Source organism: Gossypium raimondii, chromosome 2 (genome assembly GCF_025698545.1).
Source record: "Gossypium raimondii isolate GPD5lz chromosome 2, ASM2569854v1, whole genome shotgun sequence".
Lineage (NCBI taxonomy): Eukaryota > Viridiplantae > Streptophyta > Magnoliopsida > Malvales > Malvaceae > Gossypium > Gossypium raimondii.
Genome location: NC_068566.1, coordinates 26,586,568 through 26,605,031, shown reverse-complemented (window position 1 = coordinate 26,605,031; position 18,464 = coordinate 26,586,568). Strand labels below are relative to the sequence as shown.

The window sequence follows — 18,464 nt, the reverse complement described above, 5'->3', positions numbered from 1 at the left end:
GAAGCTTTACGATTTAAGCACCATAATCACTCAAAAATTTGGTTAAAGCACTTAGTAGAAGTTATGATTCAGACCACAAAATTAGGTGATTCAAAAACCATTTTAAAGATAACTTGAAGCCTTACTATTAGGAACCATAATCATTTTGTAATTTTTTATAGTTAGATGACCAAAATAAAAACTTATTAATAATTGGGTGACTAACACTATATTTGAGGGATAGTGACTTAACGGTTAACAGAGGTGTAATTTAAGTCATCAATTTCAAATAGTTGAGTGACCAAATTATAACTTTTTATAATTGATTAATTGAATGACCAAATTACAAATCTACGAATAATTAAGTGAACATCAGTGTATTTTACCCAAAAAAATTTTATCTTTTAAGCAAAAATAAAGGGGATATAAAAGGAGTTCTAAAAGGACTTGCACAAAATCTGTCCCCTCATTTCTTAAAAAACCCACAATTCACTGCTGCTCTATGAATGCCAGTAACGCTGAAAGAAACTAACGAAACCCAGCTTAAGAATAAAGATAATCTATTGTTTTCTGGTCCAGTTTGAGAGAAAAGGGTCTTTGTTGTTTTAGGGTTTCTTTTAGATGGACGAGAATTTGCTTGATAATATCATAAGGAGGCTGCTAGGGACGAAGAATGGGAGGAGTACAAAGCAAGTTCAGTTGACGGAGGCTGAGATAAAGCAGCTTTGTGCTGCCTCCAAAGAGTGCTTTCTTAGTCAGCCTAATCTTCTCGAGCTTGAAGCCCCTATCAAGATTTGTGGTAAAAACTAACAATTTAAAGGCCTTATTTTCCTCCTTCTGTCATGTAAACCTGGCTGATGTAAATTTACACAATTGATTGTTGCTTTATTTTGGGGTATTTTGGTTACTTTCTTTTTACGTTCGTTTGGTTTATTTTAGTCATTGAATGTGTCAATCTTGAATATCTATGGATGTAAGAATTTGCTAATTTATACCCAAAATTTGTTGCTCCTGATTGTTATAGAATTATTGAGATGAAATTGTTAATTATAAAAGATGCTTTTTGATTAAAAAGCAAAGAGTTAGGAAGATTGTGAAGAGCAGTCAAAGTGGACTAAAGGGTTTTGGGGTTAGACTGTCAAGTGAATTGTCATTGGCATTTGATAATGCGTTATTGGGGGATAAAGGATCCTAGATGCATGATTGGTTTGTCAGCAGGTAAGTCTTTGCAGTCCTAGAAGATTATGCCAATTCTTTATTTGGTAGCACCGGCTTTTCCAATGTAATTTTGGCTGTTATTTATGTACAGATTTTGAGTAAAATGTAATCTGATATCTTAGTAATACAACTCTAGGTCGTTGTTAGGGAAGCAGTAGTATCATTGATAGGTGAATTTTGTGTAAAGATATATTTACTGCACGCACTACTTGGCTAAACTGTTGTAGCTAGTTGTATGTAACATGCATTATGCATATGCCATAATGAGATGATACTTTAGCCTTTCTAAAGTTTTGGGCGTATTAGTTATTATTTAGTGTGCTTATGATCTTGATTTTTGTTATTGTGCTTTGATAGATGCAGTCCGGTGGACATGGGACAACTTTTCTATGACAAGGGTCTCAATTTGGAAAGTTGTTGGCATTTTGTGCTATTCGGAAGTTAAATAAATTATATTCCCCTACGTGGTGGAAAATAATAAAAGCATTTATCAAGGGAAAGTGAGAACTTTCATACTATGAGAAACATTTTCTAACAAGACTACTGCTATCGTATGAAGGTTCTGCATTTGCTAGCATTATGTTAACCCTTAGATGTGGGGCATGGAGCACAGAATGTTTTCGTGTCTGGCTGAACTTAAAATAAGATTTTAGAGCTGCATTCTGTTTGTATATTTGTTCCTTTCCGTAAAGATGGACTTGGTCCCTTTTTTCCTATTCTTTTTACTTCAACACTTAGTATTTTTTGTTTGTATGTGTTTGGGGGGTGGGATGTGTAATAATTTTGCTTCCATCTGTACATCATATGTCAAAAGGGTTCATCGGAGTTTGTGATGGTTTTAGTGGGCCTTAAAGTGTCATTAGAGTTTTGCAGAAGCTGTTGTGCCTTGAACGATAGCTCTGTGTGTTTTTTTCTCATTTTGGTTTGTATATAGGATCACATGCTCAATAATTTCAAGGTCTTTTATTTCAGTCAGTTAGGTCTGCTTGGTAATTCTAGGGGCTTGGACTTCTCTAATTTGAATTTATCTTTCATTCACTACCGCATTAACTTGATCTTCATCAAACGAGCTTGGTGTGCATTTTTTTTTTCCCATATAAATAATATAATTTTAATTTCTGTAGGTTTTTTAAGTTTTAACAAATTGGGAATGTAATAATTCTGCGTTTACTTTCATACTATTTTGGCAGGAGATGTTCACGGTCAATTTTCTGATCTTCTACGCTTGTTTGAGTACGGAGGATATCCGCCTACAGCAAACTATTTATTCCTAGGTGACTATGTTGATCGTGGCAAGCAGAGCATTGAAACAATTTGCCTTCTCCTAGCATACAAAATCAAATACAAAGAGAATTTTTTTCTCCTTAGAGGCAACCATGAATGTGCATCAATTAACCGTATATATGGTTTCTATGATGAGTGCAAAAGAAGGTTTAATGTTCGTGTCTGGAAGTTGTTTACAGAATGCTTTAATTGCCTCCCTGTTGCTGCTCTAATTGATGAGAAGATCCTTTGCATGCATGGTGGATTATCTCCTGACTTGAAAACATTGGATCAGATCCGTAGCATTTCTCGCCCTGTTGATGTGCCAGATCAGGGCCTTCTCTGTGACCTTCTTTGGGCTGATCCTGATAAAGATCTTGATGGCTGGGGAGAGAATGATAGGGGAGTTTCATATACATTTGGGGCTGACATAGTTTCTGAATTCCTTAAGAAACATGACCTTGATCTCATTTGCCGAGCTCACCAGGTATTGTTATCCGTATTGACCTTAACTTCGTTTTGTTTTGTTTTATTTATTTATTTTGCTAAATTTGCATGACTTGATGGTATATTAGGAACTCGTGGGAAACTTGTGAAAAATGAAGAGTTTAGGGTTCCTGGAACCTTCGTGTTACTGCCAGTATAACAATGTGGGCAGACTGACTAAATTCTAGTAATTAATGTTTGTATTCTTTATTGTCTTTTAAATTTTATGTTTTTATGCTTCGTTTAGGTTGTAGAAGATGGCTATGAGTTCTTTGCAAAGCGACAGTTGGTGACCATATTCTCTGCTCCAAACTACTGCGGGGAATTCGATAATGCAGGTGCTATGATGAGTGTGGATGATAGTTTAACATGTTCGTTTCAGATTCTTAAATCTTTAGAGAAGAAAGGAAAGGGTGGATTTGGCAACAACACATTCAGACCAGGAACCCCACCTCACAAGGTAGGAAACTATTAGTCATCATGAATTGATAAATTGAATCACCAAGGAATATATGTATAAAGGTAAGCAATTCCGTCCTATAATATTTATCGATAATCAGGTATAAAGCTTGAGTCACCAGATAAATGTATAACTGCGTCCTACTGTTTCTGGTCAATGGATCAGTTATTACCAAATGGACATAGGACCCATGTAGAAATATGCCACAGAGAGAGAGAGAGGTTCAACCATTTACTATCAAAATTTCCTTTGACATTGATTCCTGCTTTGTCAACGACTCAGCGCCTTTCTGAACAGCCCCTTCCCTGGTTTCACTTCTTTTTTACTTAGTGATGGAAGTGCAGCTTTAGTTAGATTGTCCATTTTCAGCTGTTTTTATCAGAGTGTTTCGTTTTATTTTTCTGGCACTAAACCAATTTGTGCCCTTTTTTTATCTTCTTTCAGGGTGGGAAGCGCTGAGTAAGACCGTAAAGTTCAATGTTGGATGACCAATAGACCAATAGGGTCGTTCTTGTATCTACTTAATGATGGTGTTTTGTTGAATGAAACTGTGATGGCTGGCTGGACTATTGTTGGATGCAAAAGGAAGGAAATTGGAAGGTAAAGTTGCTGGAATGACATAGGAGAAGAGCTATGGAGCTCGGTTACCAGCCGGAACTTGGTTTTTCTTATCATATGTAAAACCGGATTCTAATTCCAGTATGTTGATTTTTAATTCTTGTAGGTAACGAAATATCATTTCGTATCGTAACTGTTTTCAGCTTCTGTTGTGGTTGGGGTAGTACCCTTCCAAGTCAAATGGAAAGAAAAAAAATTATGAACTTGGTGGCTATGGCTCTCGGCCGTTTTATGCTTTAACATTGAGATTTTGGTAACCTATGAACAAAAGCCTGAAGTAGTTTCAGGCACTTCAGCGGCTTTAAAATCAGAACCATCCATGATACAATGCAATGCGCTTTCACAAAGGCAAAATTTATGAGAGTTTGATAACATCGTAAATCTTAAATACTGATAGCTTGGATAAAATAGGGAACCAAGATTTACAATTGGCTCTTACTTTCGATGTTATGTGGGTTGTATTTGGAACTTTGTTTAAATAAATTATTAAAAATTACATAAAAATAAAAATAATTAAAAAGGTCCTATTCAATTGTTGGTTTATATCGGTTTATTGGTTCAACTTTAATTGGACCGGTCCTGTCCTGGTAAAACTTAAAAAAGAAATCCTGAAAAATATATAATTAGATCAACCTTTTTCTTTTCATTTTGCTAACTAAGTAAGTAGAAGATTCTCAAAACTCTGGCAAAATTATGAAGTACTGATGAATAGAGAGAGAGTGGTAGTGGTACCAGTAAAAAGTTCATTCGAAAAGATTCATGCCCAGAACAAAGAAATAAGCAAAAATGTATATAGTGGTATCTGGGTCCAAAATATAGACACTTGCGCATCGAATTTGTAATAAAAACGCAGCCTTCAACACATTTGAAGGCAGAGCTACTACATAGGCCATGAAGTGCCGATCCGTGGCGTGTATATGGTCAGGCACGCCTCCGGTCCACCGTGTCACAGCCACAGCCGCTCTCAACCACCCTCCGACTCTCTACACCGGCGGATCCGATGGCTCCATCCTCTGGTGGAACCTCTCCAATTCAGATTCCCACTCGGTAACCAACTAACTTTACTCGATTCAATTTAGGAAAACAATATAACTAAAAGATTCGGGTTCTCTTCTTCTTATTAAGAATAATTAGCTTATTATATTTGTGTTATGCAATTGAATGACCAGAGAGCTTCAATTTGATATTATATATGCATTTGCTCGGTAGCAAATCTGGGTTTTGCTAGGGTATAGTTTAGATTGTTGAATTTAGACTGATGGTCGAAATTTGTATCATATTCAGGAAATTCGACCAATTGCTATGTTGTGCGGTCATGCTGCACCAATAGCTGATCTCGCCATTTGCTGTCCCATTGTAGTATCTGGAGAACAAAGCATGGACTATTCAAGTAATGTTGCTTTCAACTCTAGCTTTGATAATGGGGGTGCCTTACTAAGTGCTTGTACTGACAGTATGTTGTGCGTCTGGAGCAGAAGTAGTGGCCACTGCAGGCGTAGAAGAAAACTGCCACCTTGGGTGGGCAGCCCATCGATTATTCGTACATTGCCTTGGAATCCAAGATATGCTTGTGTAGGCTGTTGCTTTATTGATGCTGCACATTTAACTGACCACCAGTTGATGGAATCTGCCGAAGGGGGTGAGATTTCAATGGATAAAGAATCTCAGAACAGGAAGCCTCCTAAGTGTACTGTTGTTATTGTTGATACGTATACTCTTACTATTGTACAAACCGTTTTTCATGGGAATTTGTCCATTGGGCCTTTGAAGTTTATGGATGTTGTTTCTTCAGTTGATGATGGAGAAATACATTGTTCACTCTTGGCTGACTCCTTTGGTAAGCTACAATTGGTTCCTTTGTCAAAGGACTTTCATCAAGGTAGTGAGGGTGAGACTAGGTTGCAGAAATCTTCTAAGCAAGAAATAGAGGCATGGGAAGATGGCCTTGTTGAGGCTGGACAAGTAGTGTCAATTGCAACGTGTAGGACTACTGTTGCTACTGTTTTAAAAGATCGATCTATATTTAGGCTGTTGGACGGTGCCATTACAATAGGAGTGATTCTTTTCATGAACAATGTCCTTTGTGTTGAAGATGATCATGGTCAGTCACATGTTGTAGGGGCTATGTTTCTTGAAAGTAAAAATTATGGGAATGCACAAATTACTGGTGTAACCCATGAATCTGAAATATTTTTAGTGTGGAATAATAGAGGATCTGCAGTTTTGTATGCAATATCATATTTAGATAACACATTCAATTATGAGCCTCTTTGTGAAATCCCTGCCACGTCATTTCCCCTGGGTGCAAGGTTGTCTTTTTCTTTTGTCCACTTGAGCCAAATACTTCTTCGGGTTGAATCAGTTTGCTTCACTATTGAAGACTCATTTCAATGGAAACCACGTGTTACAATCTGGTCACTTCAGCAGAGATGTGATCGTGGCAAACTCTTTGATGAATGCAAAATGCTTGGACAAGGCATTTCGTTTCTTGGCTGGACTCCGACTGCTGGTTTAGATCGTAAAAGCGAATCTTTGGGTGGATTCAATACCAAATTAACATCTATTCAGAGCTCTGTTTCCGTCTCAGAAACTGTCGATAGCATACATGTAGATGATAGTTGTTATTCTGTCCCTAAGGGACAAACTGTATCTTCTTCCATGGTTATTTCTGAAAATCTTTATGCTCCTTCTGCGATTGTATATGGCTTCTCTAGTGGTCAAATCCAAGTTGTGTGGTTCAATTTGTTTAGGGGGCTTGATTCTCCAGCTGGAAGTCCACGCCTTGAGGTAGACTCTCATATATCCAAACAAAACTTTGCTGGGCATACGGGTGCTATACTATGTCTGGCAGCACATCGGATGATGGGTGCTGCAAAAGGATGGAGTTTTAGTCAGGTTTTAGTTTCTGGAAGCATGGATTGCACTATTCGTATATGGGATCTTGATTCTGGTAATCTTGTTACAGTCATGCACCAACATGTTGGTCCTGTGCGCCAAATCATTCTACCCCCTGCTCGAACTGAACGCCCTTGGAGTGATTGCTTTCTCTCTGTCGGAGAGGACTCTTGTGTTGCTCTTACTTCACTTGAGACATTAAGGGTGGAGAGAATGTTTCCTGGACATCCTGACTATCCTGCAAAACTTGTTTGGGATGGTGCAAGAGGTTATATTGCATGTCTCTGCCGGCACCATTCCAGAGTTTCTGATGCCATTGATGTTCTATACATATGGGATGTGAAGACCGGCTCCAGAGAAAGGGTCCTTCGTGGGACTGCTTCACATTCGATGTTTGATCATTTCTGCAAAGAAATTAGCGTGACTTCCATTTCTGGTTCATCACTGAGTGGAAATACCTCAGTTTCATCATTACTTCTTCCAATACATGAGGATGGGAACTTATCTCAGCACAGGTTAAATAGTTCAGAAAGTGGGGTTTCTTTGTCAAAAATGACTGGGTCTAGTACTTTGCTAGCAAATAATAGTAAACTGAATTCTGGAAAGGCACCATTTGATTCTCGAACTAGAAAGCAACCCATTAAATGCTTTTGCCCATATCCTGGAATTGCTACCCTGAGTTTTGATCTTGCAGCATTGATTGATCCTTGTCAGAAGCGCAAGCGTATATCAAAGAATGGTGATGGGCGAGAGAATAGCTATATAAAGGAACATTTGAGTGAGGCATTTAGTCCCCGTCATTTAAATTCGGATGATGGCTTTAATACTGATCAGAGTTCGACAGATGCCATAGAAGAGCATGACTGGATCAAGTCACTTGAAGAATATCTTGTTCGATTTAGTTTGTCCTTTTTGCATTTATGGGATGTGGATTGTGGTCTAGATGACTTATTAATAGCTGACATAAAGCTGAAAAGACCAAATGGTTTTATAGTATCTTCTGGCTTGCAAGGTGATAAAGGGTCTTTGACACTGACATTTCCTGGTTTTACATCAAGTCTTGAGGTATTTTGAAGGAATTGTGTTGAAATTGACACTTCTTATCTATTTGACTTATTTCGACCGCTCCTAAGTTGTTAATCAACATTTCAGCTTTGGAAATCATCGTCAGAGTTTTGTGCTATGAGGTCACTGACAATGGTTTCTCTTGCCCAACACATGATTAGCTTGTCCCATCCAAGTTCATCTGCCAGCAGGTATCATACTTGTTCTTCCAAAAGTAGCACACAGAATGAACCTGCTTTTATTATTTATTGGCATATAGACTAATCTCCATTTACTTTGCCCTGTTAGGTGACCTGTAACAAAAAAGCCTTTTTTATTTCCCTTTTTTCTTTTCCTTTGTTTAATCAATGTAAAGCTGTTAACAGAAATAAAGTAACATATGAAACTCAAGCCTTACCAGATATTTGATGTTATGATTCGGAGTTATTATAGTTGTGGATGGAAATGTGATCTTTTCAACGTTGGTTTCTGTGTTGTCGACTCTGACCATACTTAAGGGCATGTTGCTGGAAATAGATTCTCCCTTTTTTTAGTTCAGGATACATTCTGTTTAAGTGATTACTTATCCTGTGCTTACATCTTCTGTGAAATGATAATCATTTTATGTTCACAAGATCTTCGAAAATTATGTTGAACTGAAGATTGGTTTCACCTCTCTCTTTATTTTGGTCAATCTTGAAGGTGGGACTGCTGACTATAGGGTTAGTCTTCAATGACATGCATGTCTGGCTTCTGGTTATTTGCATGATGTTTTACGTGTCCGTTGCATTAATGCTGATATATTTCATTAGTATTTGCTTTCCTCTAATAGATTAACAGTGAAACAAATTGATTGAGCACTTATTTTTTCCAGCTTGTAAAATATTTTCCCCTATGTATATTATTTGTTATTAACAGCCATTTGCATTTATTGGCAGTACTTGAGTATTTTGCCTTTATTGTGTCTATTCTTTGCAGTGCCTTGGCTGCATTCTATACTAGGAATTTCGCTGACAAATATCCAGACATAAAGCCTCCTTTACTCCAGGTCCCATCTCATGCTGATAATTTGGTGTTTTGATAATGGATTTATATTTGATGCATCATTGCATTTTATACATTATCAGTGAACAATATGTTGCCATGTTGAAAGTGCAAAAATTCAAAAATTTTATTCCTAAAATGTAAAAATATCAATAAATTTTAATTTTTAGAGTAAACAATATGTTCCTTCTCACTAATCACAAATTAACTTTCTCTACCAGTATATTTTATTTCTTCTCCAGAACCAGCCTCACGCCAGTCTTTGTTTCTGGTACAATAACTTATTCTTTCAAGCACACTCAAGCAAGACGCAGCCTAGAAACTAATAATTTATCCATACAAACAAATAACAAATTCTTCAACTCATCCTTTCCCGGGCAAAAAGAAAAAGAAAATCATGAAATCAAAACCAATTGGTTGGGTAGAAGATTTTGGGTTTTTTATTTGATGACTTGGAGAGTGGAAATTTGGGATTGGATTAGAGTGTCATAGTATTTGACAGATATTAGGAAAAAATAAATAAGAAAAAGCTAGAAAGAGAGGGAAAAGATGGTGTGATTACTGAGTAATCTTACAAATTGGTCTACCCGATTAGAGGGGCTTCTAACTTCTAATTTTCTCATTAATGATGTGGCAACCTACTGTTCACTGATGTTGGTGCATCAAGTATAAATCCAATAATAATTGTCAAAACTTTCATTGTTTATCCACCTTTTACTTTTATTTTCTGAGCTTTTAATAATTATGGTGAGTGCCTTTAATTCTTTCCTTGAGAGCAGAAGGTTGTTGGTTATGTTGGTGATATTGTTGATCTGGTTTTTAGTTCATTCATTGGTTTGCTGTCTTAGGCAACACTGTGTTTATTCAGTCTGTTTTAATTTTCTTCACAGCTTTTGGTGAGTTTTTGGCAAGATGAAAGTGAACATGTACGTATGGCAGCACGGTCTTTATTTCATTGTGCTGCATCACGAGCTATTCCAGCCCCACTCTGTAGTCAACAAGCAACTAAGCATGCAAAACTTCTGAGATCTCTGACTGGAATTGAAGAAAGCGAAAATGAAATTTCAAGAAAAGAAGAAACTATAGTTGGGCTGAGTTCTGAATGTTTGTTGGAAACAGAGGGGACTTCTCAGGTTGAGAAAGCTAAACTGCTTGGATGGCTAGAATCTTATGAAATCCAAGACTGGATTTCTTGTGTTGGGGGAACAAGTCAAGATGCTATGACATCTCACATCATTGTTGCTGCAGCATTGGTAATATGGTACCCTAGCCTTGTGAAGCCAAGTCTTGCCACACTGGTTGTTCAACCATTGGTGAAGTTGGTTATGGCAATGAATGAAAAATATAGCTCCACTGCTGCAGAGCTACTTGCAGAAGGAATGGAGAGTACATGGAAGGCATGCATTGGCACTGAGATACCACGTTTGATTAGTGACATATTCTTTCAAATTGAGTGTGTAAGTGGTCCTTCAGCCAACTCAGCTGGTGAAAATCCAGCTGTACCAGTATCGATCCGTGAGACATTAGTTGGGACCCTTCTTCCAAGTCTAGCAGTGGCTGATATTCTTGGGTTTTTAACTGTAATAGAAAGCCAAATTTGGTCTACTGCATCTGATTCACCTGTCCACCTAGTATCTCTCGCAACTCTCATTAGGGTTGTGCGTAGTTCCCCAAGAAGTTTGGTTCAGTACCTTGATAAGGTTAGCATAACCTGCTCCAAGTGAGCAACAGTCCATATTCTAGTAACTTCGCTTTAATTTGAGTAAAATAGATCAAGTCATAGATACAGGAAAAAAAATTTAATAATCAGTTTTGTGATATTTATTCTAGGTTGACATATTATCTTAAATTTGAATGATAATGTACTTTTTAATTCTTTACTGCACAAGGTATTTCGATGGAAATTTGGTTATTTCTTCCATTTGCTTTTATCTCTTTGTTTGCACATGTTGCTTTTTTCGGATATGTTTAATTTTCTTCATGGGCTGTCAACATACATTTCCTTCTCACGGAAATCTGAATCACTTCAGGTTTTCCTTATTACATTTATGCAAATAAAAAATTCACCATACTCAGGTCTTAAGAATCATAGTTACTTTCTTAGGTAGTAAATTAGACTTTGCAGAACTATTATTCTGTTTCAAATGTTATCATGAATTATTCTGATATTGGACAGATTCACAGGTGATTAACTTCATCCTACAAACTATGGACCCTGGCAACTCTGTCATGCGCAAAACTTGCCATCCACGTTCAATGACAACATTAAGGGAAGTTATACGTGTGTTTCCAATGGTAGCCATGAATGAAAGCTCCACTAAGTTGGCTTTTGGTGATGCTATTGGGGAGATTAACGGGGCTAGCATTCGGGTGTATGACATGCAAAGGTAACAAGATCAAAAATAGATTTTGAATTAAGAAGGCTGTAATTAAGGTAAAAAATTATTATATGGTAACTTTCATCCATTTGACATGAAATATGAATAAATCCTCTACAACAGGGTTTCATTCTACCTAGTTTATTGTGACTTGTAAGAAGAAACTTGCATTGGAGTGAAGCTTAATGTGAAAATGGGATGGTCATTTATTTCTATAATAATTAGCTGAATATTAAGGTTGTTGCTGGATATCTCTATCTAGATTGTTGCTAGCAGTAACAGAGCACTGATGACTGGATATCCCTTATCTAAATATGTATCCATGATGATTGGTAGTGTGAATGTCGGTTTTGCATTACTCATATCATGAAATCTTATTGCTTTTCTCAATAGTCAATACAGTCTGATTTTCTTTCTGTTAGCTTGTCCAGTTAAGTTTCAGGTATCTTCTAATTTAAAACTGAATTAATCCAAAACCCGTGCCCTGAATTTCCCTCTGGTAAAACAAAGAGTAATGATTTTTGAGTTACCCTGATTTATTCATTGGGAAATTCCTGTTAGTTCACATCGAATAACAAAGTTTAATACATAAACATCTCCCCCACTTTTTCTCATGTATCAGAATCTAATGGTGCTTTTGGGGGATTTTATCTTTCATTATAGGCAAGAAGGGGATCCAAAAACATCTGTTTATTTCTCCTTCTAAATGGAAAATTATTAGTGAGGAATTCTATCTGTAGCATCCCAGAGGTTACGTGGCAATGATATCTTGTTATTCGTGATTCTTTTCAGGAGATTATGTGACAATAATATTCTGTACTTCATTTTTCGTTTTGTTGGTTAACTGTTATTGTATTGCTATCTTTCCAGTTTCTTCACTGCTACATGTTTTTGAAGCCCCGGTAGTTTTCATATTTGTTCTACTAGAAATGAAGTAGGTTTTGTTTCTCTATGTAGTGCGACAAAAATCAAAGTTTTGGATGCAAGTGGACCTCCTGGACTTCCAAGTTTGCTTTTACGAGCACCCGAAATGTCAGTGACTACAGTAATATCAGCTCTGAGCTTTTCACCAGATGGAGAGGTATATCTAATGAGTCTATTTGCCCTAATGCCAGAAATTACAGTTCTTGTACTAGTTACTAATGCTGTTGTTGTATCTTGGTATTTTCTTAAAAGTTAAAATATTGCTGAAATGATATTTCGTAGTCAGACAGCTTCTTTTTCTCAATTGTTATCATTTTACAGTGGGTTTGAACTCTAGTATGATGATGTGTTTCCGTTTACAATCATTTACATATCCCTACCATTTGCAGGGGTTGGTAGCTTTCTCTGAACATGGGCTGATGATCCGATGGTGGTCCTTGGGATCCGTGTGGTGGGAGAAACTGAGCCGGAACCTTAATCCTGTCCAGTGTACCAAAGTTATATTTGTTCCTCCGGGAGAGGGATTCTCACCTAAAACTTCGAGATCTAGCATAATGGGAAGCGTATTGGGACATGATACCGAAGCCCATTCACAGGTAATCATCTCTTCCTATGAGTAAAAGAATGGATCATTACTGGTTTCACCTCCGTGTCTGTACTTTTGTGAAAGGTGAAACTGATAACTGATCACGTTATAGGCTACAACACCATTGCATGTATTGTTTACAGTTAATACTCTAGTGATTGCTTTGCTCCTTCCATAATTGAACACCATTTGCTGTTTCTTTTTCTGCAGGAAGCTGCTGCTTGCTATTCAGATAAATTAAAACTCTTGATTCATAACCTTGATCTTTCTTACCGTCTCCAATGGGTCGGCGAACGTAAAGTACTGCTGACTAGGCATGGCCTTGAGATAGGCAGCTTTCCATTATAATAATGCCGGCAACTGCACGAACTAGTTTCCTTTTAAAAGTCGAACTTGGACTAAAACATTGACATCGGATGCAATCTATTTATTTGTGTCTAGCAGGATCGATATATCTTCGGATTGATTAGGTCCATGCGCATTCTTCTTCGGGGAGCCGTTGAATGCATTACTGGTTAGTACAATCAATTTTGGTTAGAAAAGGATGCATGATTTATCGATTACACAGGCTGCTGAATTGCTGAGAATTTATTTACGTGATGGTTTCGAGGATTTTGCTATTTAAATTAGACGTGGATTTAGATAATAATATTGAAATAGTAAACATATAATAAATAATTGGGTTCTAGATTATCATATTTTTATTCAAAACATTCTTGTAAATATCTCATATCCTCTATTTAGGATCGTAATGCTTGATTTTCATGTTTGAATTTTAAGTTTAATTATTTGTGTTTGATATTTACCAATATTAATTAAAAATTTTGATTAAGCTCACAGCTATTCAAACATTAGAATACTAAATTTTGGTTTGCGTGATAGGTTAAGCTGTGCGGCCTTAATTTATTAATGATTGAATTTGAGTTTTTACGAATCATTTTGAGCAAAAATGTCTTGATTAAACTTATATCGACTGTAATCACTACACTTCCCTCTGCTTTTTTGTTTGTTTTTTTAAATGGTTTCTTATTTACTTTTATGCAATTCAGCTGAGGGAAAAACAAAACAATTTTTTTCCATTTTTGAAGTACAAAAAATATCTTTTTTCTATATGTTGAGGGGAAAAGGAGGGAAGTAGAGGTTGTGATTCATATGGTGACATGCGGAGAGTCGTAAGCAAGGGATGGCGGCAAACTAAGTCCGGTTCTTGTGTAAGATATGGAGAAGGGAGTTGTAGTCAAGAAGAATATCCTCTAGCTAGGCTAGAATGTGATATTTATAGGTGTGGGTGGTCTCTCTTAACTTGGGAGTCTTGACACGTGCACGGTGTGAATCCATCATGATCGGCCATTGGGGAGCCATTTTAGCTTTTAGATGTGCGTTGATGAGATAGAAATAGACCAGGCGAGGTTCATGTGTGACCCATGCAAAGGAGGGCTCAACACTTGTCCTTGGCAAGGTGGTTTTAGAAGATCTAGGCGTCCTGTATATGCGTTATTAGATTCCTAACTTTGGCGAGATACCACCTTTGGTGAATTGAGATAACAAGGTGAGGTTATGGTGTCGAACTTCTTTAGCTCAAAGGATGGGTCACACGTGTTGTAGACTGTGATGGAGAGTGTTATGTACAAATGTAGATCTCGTGTGAATTTAATTTGAATTAAAAAAGAGGTGTCTCTAATTAATTAGAAAACCACATTTAATGGTGATTAGGTGTTGGAACAACACTTCACTATTGTTGTCCAAGTGACAAGCATTGATTAGCTTGAAACTTCCTTGGCATGTTTTTCTTAGCCTCGCCATTCTAACTACACCTTCCCGCCTTGCTCTTGCCAAAGGCGGTACCTCTCCGTAGTCAAGAATTCAAGAGTGTATATGTAAGACACCTGGAAACTTTTAAGGCTACCTTATCAAGAACAAGTGTTAAGCCCTCCTTTACACAGGTCACACATGAACCTCGTTTAGTCTATTTTTATCTCATCATCACCCACTTAGAAGCTATAGCGTCTCCCGAGTGGCCGACCGTAATAGAACTTGTGTTATACACATGTCAAGGCCGCAAGTTAAGGTTACACCTATAAATATCACACTCCAACTTGGAGTGAGGATCTTCTTATTCTCCCTACAAATCCCTTACTCAAGAATCAGACCTAGCTTACCACCATTCCTTGGTTACAATGCTTTGCAACCACCATGTGCACCGCCACCTCAACTTCCTTCATTTTCCCCTCAACACTTTATATTAAAGAAAAAACTCTCAAAATTTTGAAATCGCAAAGCAATTAGTTAAGGTGGACCATAATGGCAACCTATGTTTTCATGATTCAAATTGTAATACAAGTTTAGGGTGGGTTTGGATGGGCGATTAGGTGCGGTGCGGTGCGTTTAGCTTACTTTTTGTCTCAAGCTACAGTATCGCTACAGTATCTTATCTCACCGCCACCGCTGTTTTTACACTAACCGCAGGTAAACGCACCGCCCATCCAAACTCACCCTTAGTCTAATTATGTCTATTCTTTGCACATTTAAAATTTAATTTCTCTATTTTTTGAATAAAATATTTAATATTATTATTAATTGCTCAAAGCATCAATTGCTACAACATCAATAAATATATAAACAAGAAAAAAAGTTGCACAAAATTACAACTAGCAAAAATATCCAAACACAAAAATAGGTATTATTAATTGGGTTTAATTTAGAGACTATGAGCATAATTAGACTATAAGCTTATATATTAAATTAACATCCAATTAAGTCTCTAGTTAAAATAATCAATTAAGCCCTTTCATAAATGGTATCATCGATTGCGTTAATGGAGGGTTTAATTGATTATTATGATTAACGGTAGAGGCTTAATTGAATACTGAATTTAATATTAAAGCTTAATTGAATTTTATTTTTTGCATTTTCTTAAAAAAATTGATATGGAAAGGAAAACAAATATGAAATACCATTTGAATTACCAATCAGATTACTCTTCTTCCCAACAAGCAACGTACGTTAATGCAGGTTTGTTGGATGATTAATTTTCCTTTTATTATATTATATATGTTGAAACCCTTTAAATTCCCAGTCATGGGGATTTAATTAGTTTTTATTTAAGCTTACGGGGAACAAAATCCACACGAAACGTGGTTGAAAAATATTATATATCTTTATTTGACCACTTCAACCCTAATCTTAAGCAACAAGTCAAAGCCAGCTGGATTTATTATCAATACCCAAAGCCTAATTAAAATTAAGATTATATAACTAACCAACTTTTATAATAAAGATAATCATAATTGCATATTTGTGCTATTTATCTTTGGGACCATATTGAATTGTATGGCAATCATTTTCCTTATTGTAGTGATAGAAAAGAAATTTAATAAAAATATACAAGTAAATAATAAACATTAATCTTATTACCTTATGTCTTTTAATCTTTAATTTATAATTAAATAAACTCTTAATATAAACCAAAGTTTCATTTAAAATAAGAGCTTACTTAAATATAAATAAAACACATGAAAGCTTAGCCAATTCCATTAGATTAGATTTTTATGTAATGGTCATTAAGAAATATCTTCTTCAATTATAGCACTTTTTTTTATATTAATTAATTTTTGGCTGACGTTTCTCGTTACAGTTAGCTAGGTGGCATTGAAGTGAAAGAAGAAGAAAAATTTCCAAGTAATACAAGTTGGCTTCAGATTAATATGATATATTCATAATAAAATTACAGTAACATAATTTAATTATTTTATTTATTGTCATCAATAATATATTTTTTTGTACTAATAATTGTTGAGTATTTTCAAAGGAGAACCTACGAGATAGGGGCAAAGCCAGAAAATTCTTTTGGGCCCGGAATAAATTATATATTTTTGCGTTAAAATGTCATTTTTTTTAATAGCCTATATGTTTATAATCAATTAACTGATTAAATCAAAATTGTCATTTGGGGAGAAAGTACAATTTTATCTTATACTAATTTAAAATTTTATAAATTGTAAAGGGTCAAAAATCAAATTTTCTCATTTTAAGGAGTGCTGGGCCCCTCTCACACCCCCTAGTGTCGCTCCTACTTGTAGATAACATAGTTGAAAAGGACAATTATGAAACCCAAACATAAATTGTAAAATGAATACAAAGATTAAAAATAATAATAATAAATATTTGTATAAATCACATTGATTTAGTGCAACGTTAAAACCAAAAAAGATTTTTTTTTTATTTTTTATAAATCTATCTGTATATTTAATTTAATTTCAGTATGATATTTGCAAACTTCTTGGAAGAAGATGGATTACATAAAACTGAAAATGCAAAACGAAAGGCTATAAAAGCTAAAACGACATTGCCTCTTATAGAACTACAAGTTGATGCATTATTACATGGCTGAGACTATGATACTCATCAACCAATTAAGGTTGTCGGATGGGGTCGTTTTCAGGATATTTGGTGTTCGGATCATTCAAGTTAAATTGTTTGGAGTTTGAGGTTGGGATTAAGATTCATGGCTCTATACGGATTACATTTCACGAGAGAAATGGGGAAATTGATCTACAAAGAAACCTTCATCAAAATCCTCTAACCTTCGAATTAATTCATCATTACTCAACAATAAGTCCGGGCTCAGAATTTTACCCCCTTCTTGTTCACCATGTAATTCAACCTCCATTTTCATCCTCTCTTGTTTCACAGTCTCACCTTCTGCATGAGCTTCAATACTTTTAGCTGCCGTTAACGGTTTGCTTCTAGTACTTCCGGTGAGCGAACTTCGCCGAGTCGGATGGCCATGACAGTGCTCAGCGGTGTAGGTAATAATAAAAACACGAGGATCCGAACAGCTACGCTCCACTTGTTTCCTTGCCAAACACCCTTTTGAGCTACTACACCTATAATAGCTCCTGTTTTTAAAAACCAAAACAAGCTTGTTACGATTTGGAGTCTCATCAACAATCTTATTTAGTTGGAGTTTTTACCTTGGAAATGGTGAACCTTTGATGGGTTTTTGCCCATATTTTCTCCAAGCCCATACATCCGACGGAAGATCATCTGCAGTTACATGCTCTACCACTCTATTCTGCTGATTCTTCCTGCTGAAAACATATATATGATTAATTGTTTTAATTCAATATATACATATACATATGAAATAAACTTAGGGTTTCTATAAGTATAAATTTAGGAACCTGAATCTTCTAGGGTTGGGTGAAGCAGAAATATCAGATTGAGAAACAGTAAAAGATGGCTTCTTTTTTCGTTTCTCTGCTGGTTCATCAACATGTAAAGGGACTGGTATTGAACTTGTAATGATTGTTTGAGTGGAAAATGGATTCAGATCAGGGTAAAAAGGCTTGTAAAGTTGCTCCAACTCATCTAAAACTTTAGGGTTTGTTTCAAAAATTTCAGGGAAACTCATAAAATCTTCATCTTGTTGAAAACTCCAAGGACCAAAACTGAATTCTGGGTTTGCAATGAGATGATCATTGCTGCTGTTTCCTCCAACAACTGCTTGCAAATCCCAGTTCTCCATTTACAATATTAACTCATCAATATATGAAGAAAAGCAAGGATA

At 36.0% G+C, this 18,464-nt stretch overlaps 3 protein-coding genes across 7 annotated transcripts; 2 read left to right on the top strand and 1 right to left on the bottom strand.

Annotated features, from left to right (window-relative positions):
* The first annotated feature begins 424 nt into the window (after window positions 1-424).
* Window positions 425-4,227, top strand: LOC105788276 (serine/threonine-protein phosphatase PP1). Of its 2 annotated transcripts, none has more exons than XR_008192892.1 (4): window positions 425-778; window positions 2,388-2,947; window positions 3,036-3,110; window positions 3,194-3,251. XR_008192892.1 is itself a non-coding variant. In XM_012615082.2 (4 exons), exons 1-4 carry the CDS (start codon window positions 601-603, stop codon window positions 3,863-3,865), a joined length of 966 nt encoding a protein of 321 aa, XP_012470536.1. In that variant the 5' UTR covers window positions 429-600; the 3' UTR covers window positions 3,866-4,227. The 2 variants fall into 2 exon arrangements, 1 of the variants encoding a protein (XP_012470536.1); XM_012615082.2 differs by lacking the exon at window positions 3,036-3,110 and adding an exon at window positions 3,851-4,227 and having other exon boundaries at window positions 429-778; window positions 3,194-3,406.
* Window positions 4,228-4,664: 437 nt separating this feature from the next.
* On the top strand, window positions 4,665-13,680 carry LOC105788275 (uncharacterized). Of its 3 annotated transcripts, XM_012615078.2 has the most exons (10): window positions 5,046-5,071; window positions 5,309-5,414; window positions 5,500-7,984; window positions 8,072-8,175; window positions 8,942-9,011; window positions 9,898-10,707; window positions 11,192-11,394; window positions 12,343-12,466; window positions 12,699-12,905; window positions 13,106-13,680. In XM_012615078.2, exons 3-10 carry the CDS (start codon window positions 5,645-5,647, stop codon window positions 13,241-13,243), a joined length of 3,996 nt encoding a protein of 1,331 aa, XP_012470532.1. In that variant the 5' UTR covers window positions 5,046-5,071; window positions 5,309-5,414; window positions 5,500-5,644; the 3' UTR covers window positions 13,244-13,680. The 3 variants fall into 3 exon arrangements, with proteins under 3 accessions (XP_012470535.1, XP_012470531.1, XP_012470532.1); XM_012615077.2 differs by having other exon boundaries at window positions 4,669-5,071; window positions 5,309-7,984; XM_012615081.2 differs by lacking the exons at window positions 12,343-12,466; window positions 12,699-12,905; window positions 13,106-13,680 and having other exon boundaries at window positions 4,665-5,071; window positions 5,309-7,984; window positions 11,184-11,332.
* A 3,397-nt stretch (window positions 13,681-17,077) lies between these two features.
* LOC105788277 (probable WRKY transcription factor 29) lies at window positions 17,078-18,464 on the bottom strand. Of its 2 annotated transcripts, none has more exons than XM_012615084.2 (3): window positions 18,079-18,464; window positions 17,869-17,985; window positions 17,078-17,793 (listed from the first exon to the last, which is right to left on the bottom strand). In XM_012615084.2, exons 1-3 carry the CDS (start codon window positions 18,420-18,422, stop codon window positions 17,415-17,417), a joined length of 840 nt encoding a protein of 279 aa, XP_012470538.1. In that variant the 5' UTR covers window positions 18,423-18,464; the 3' UTR covers window positions 17,078-17,414. The 2 variants fall into 2 exon arrangements, with proteins under 2 accessions (XP_012470538.1, XP_012470540.1); XM_012615086.2 differs by having other exon boundaries at window positions 17,869-17,982.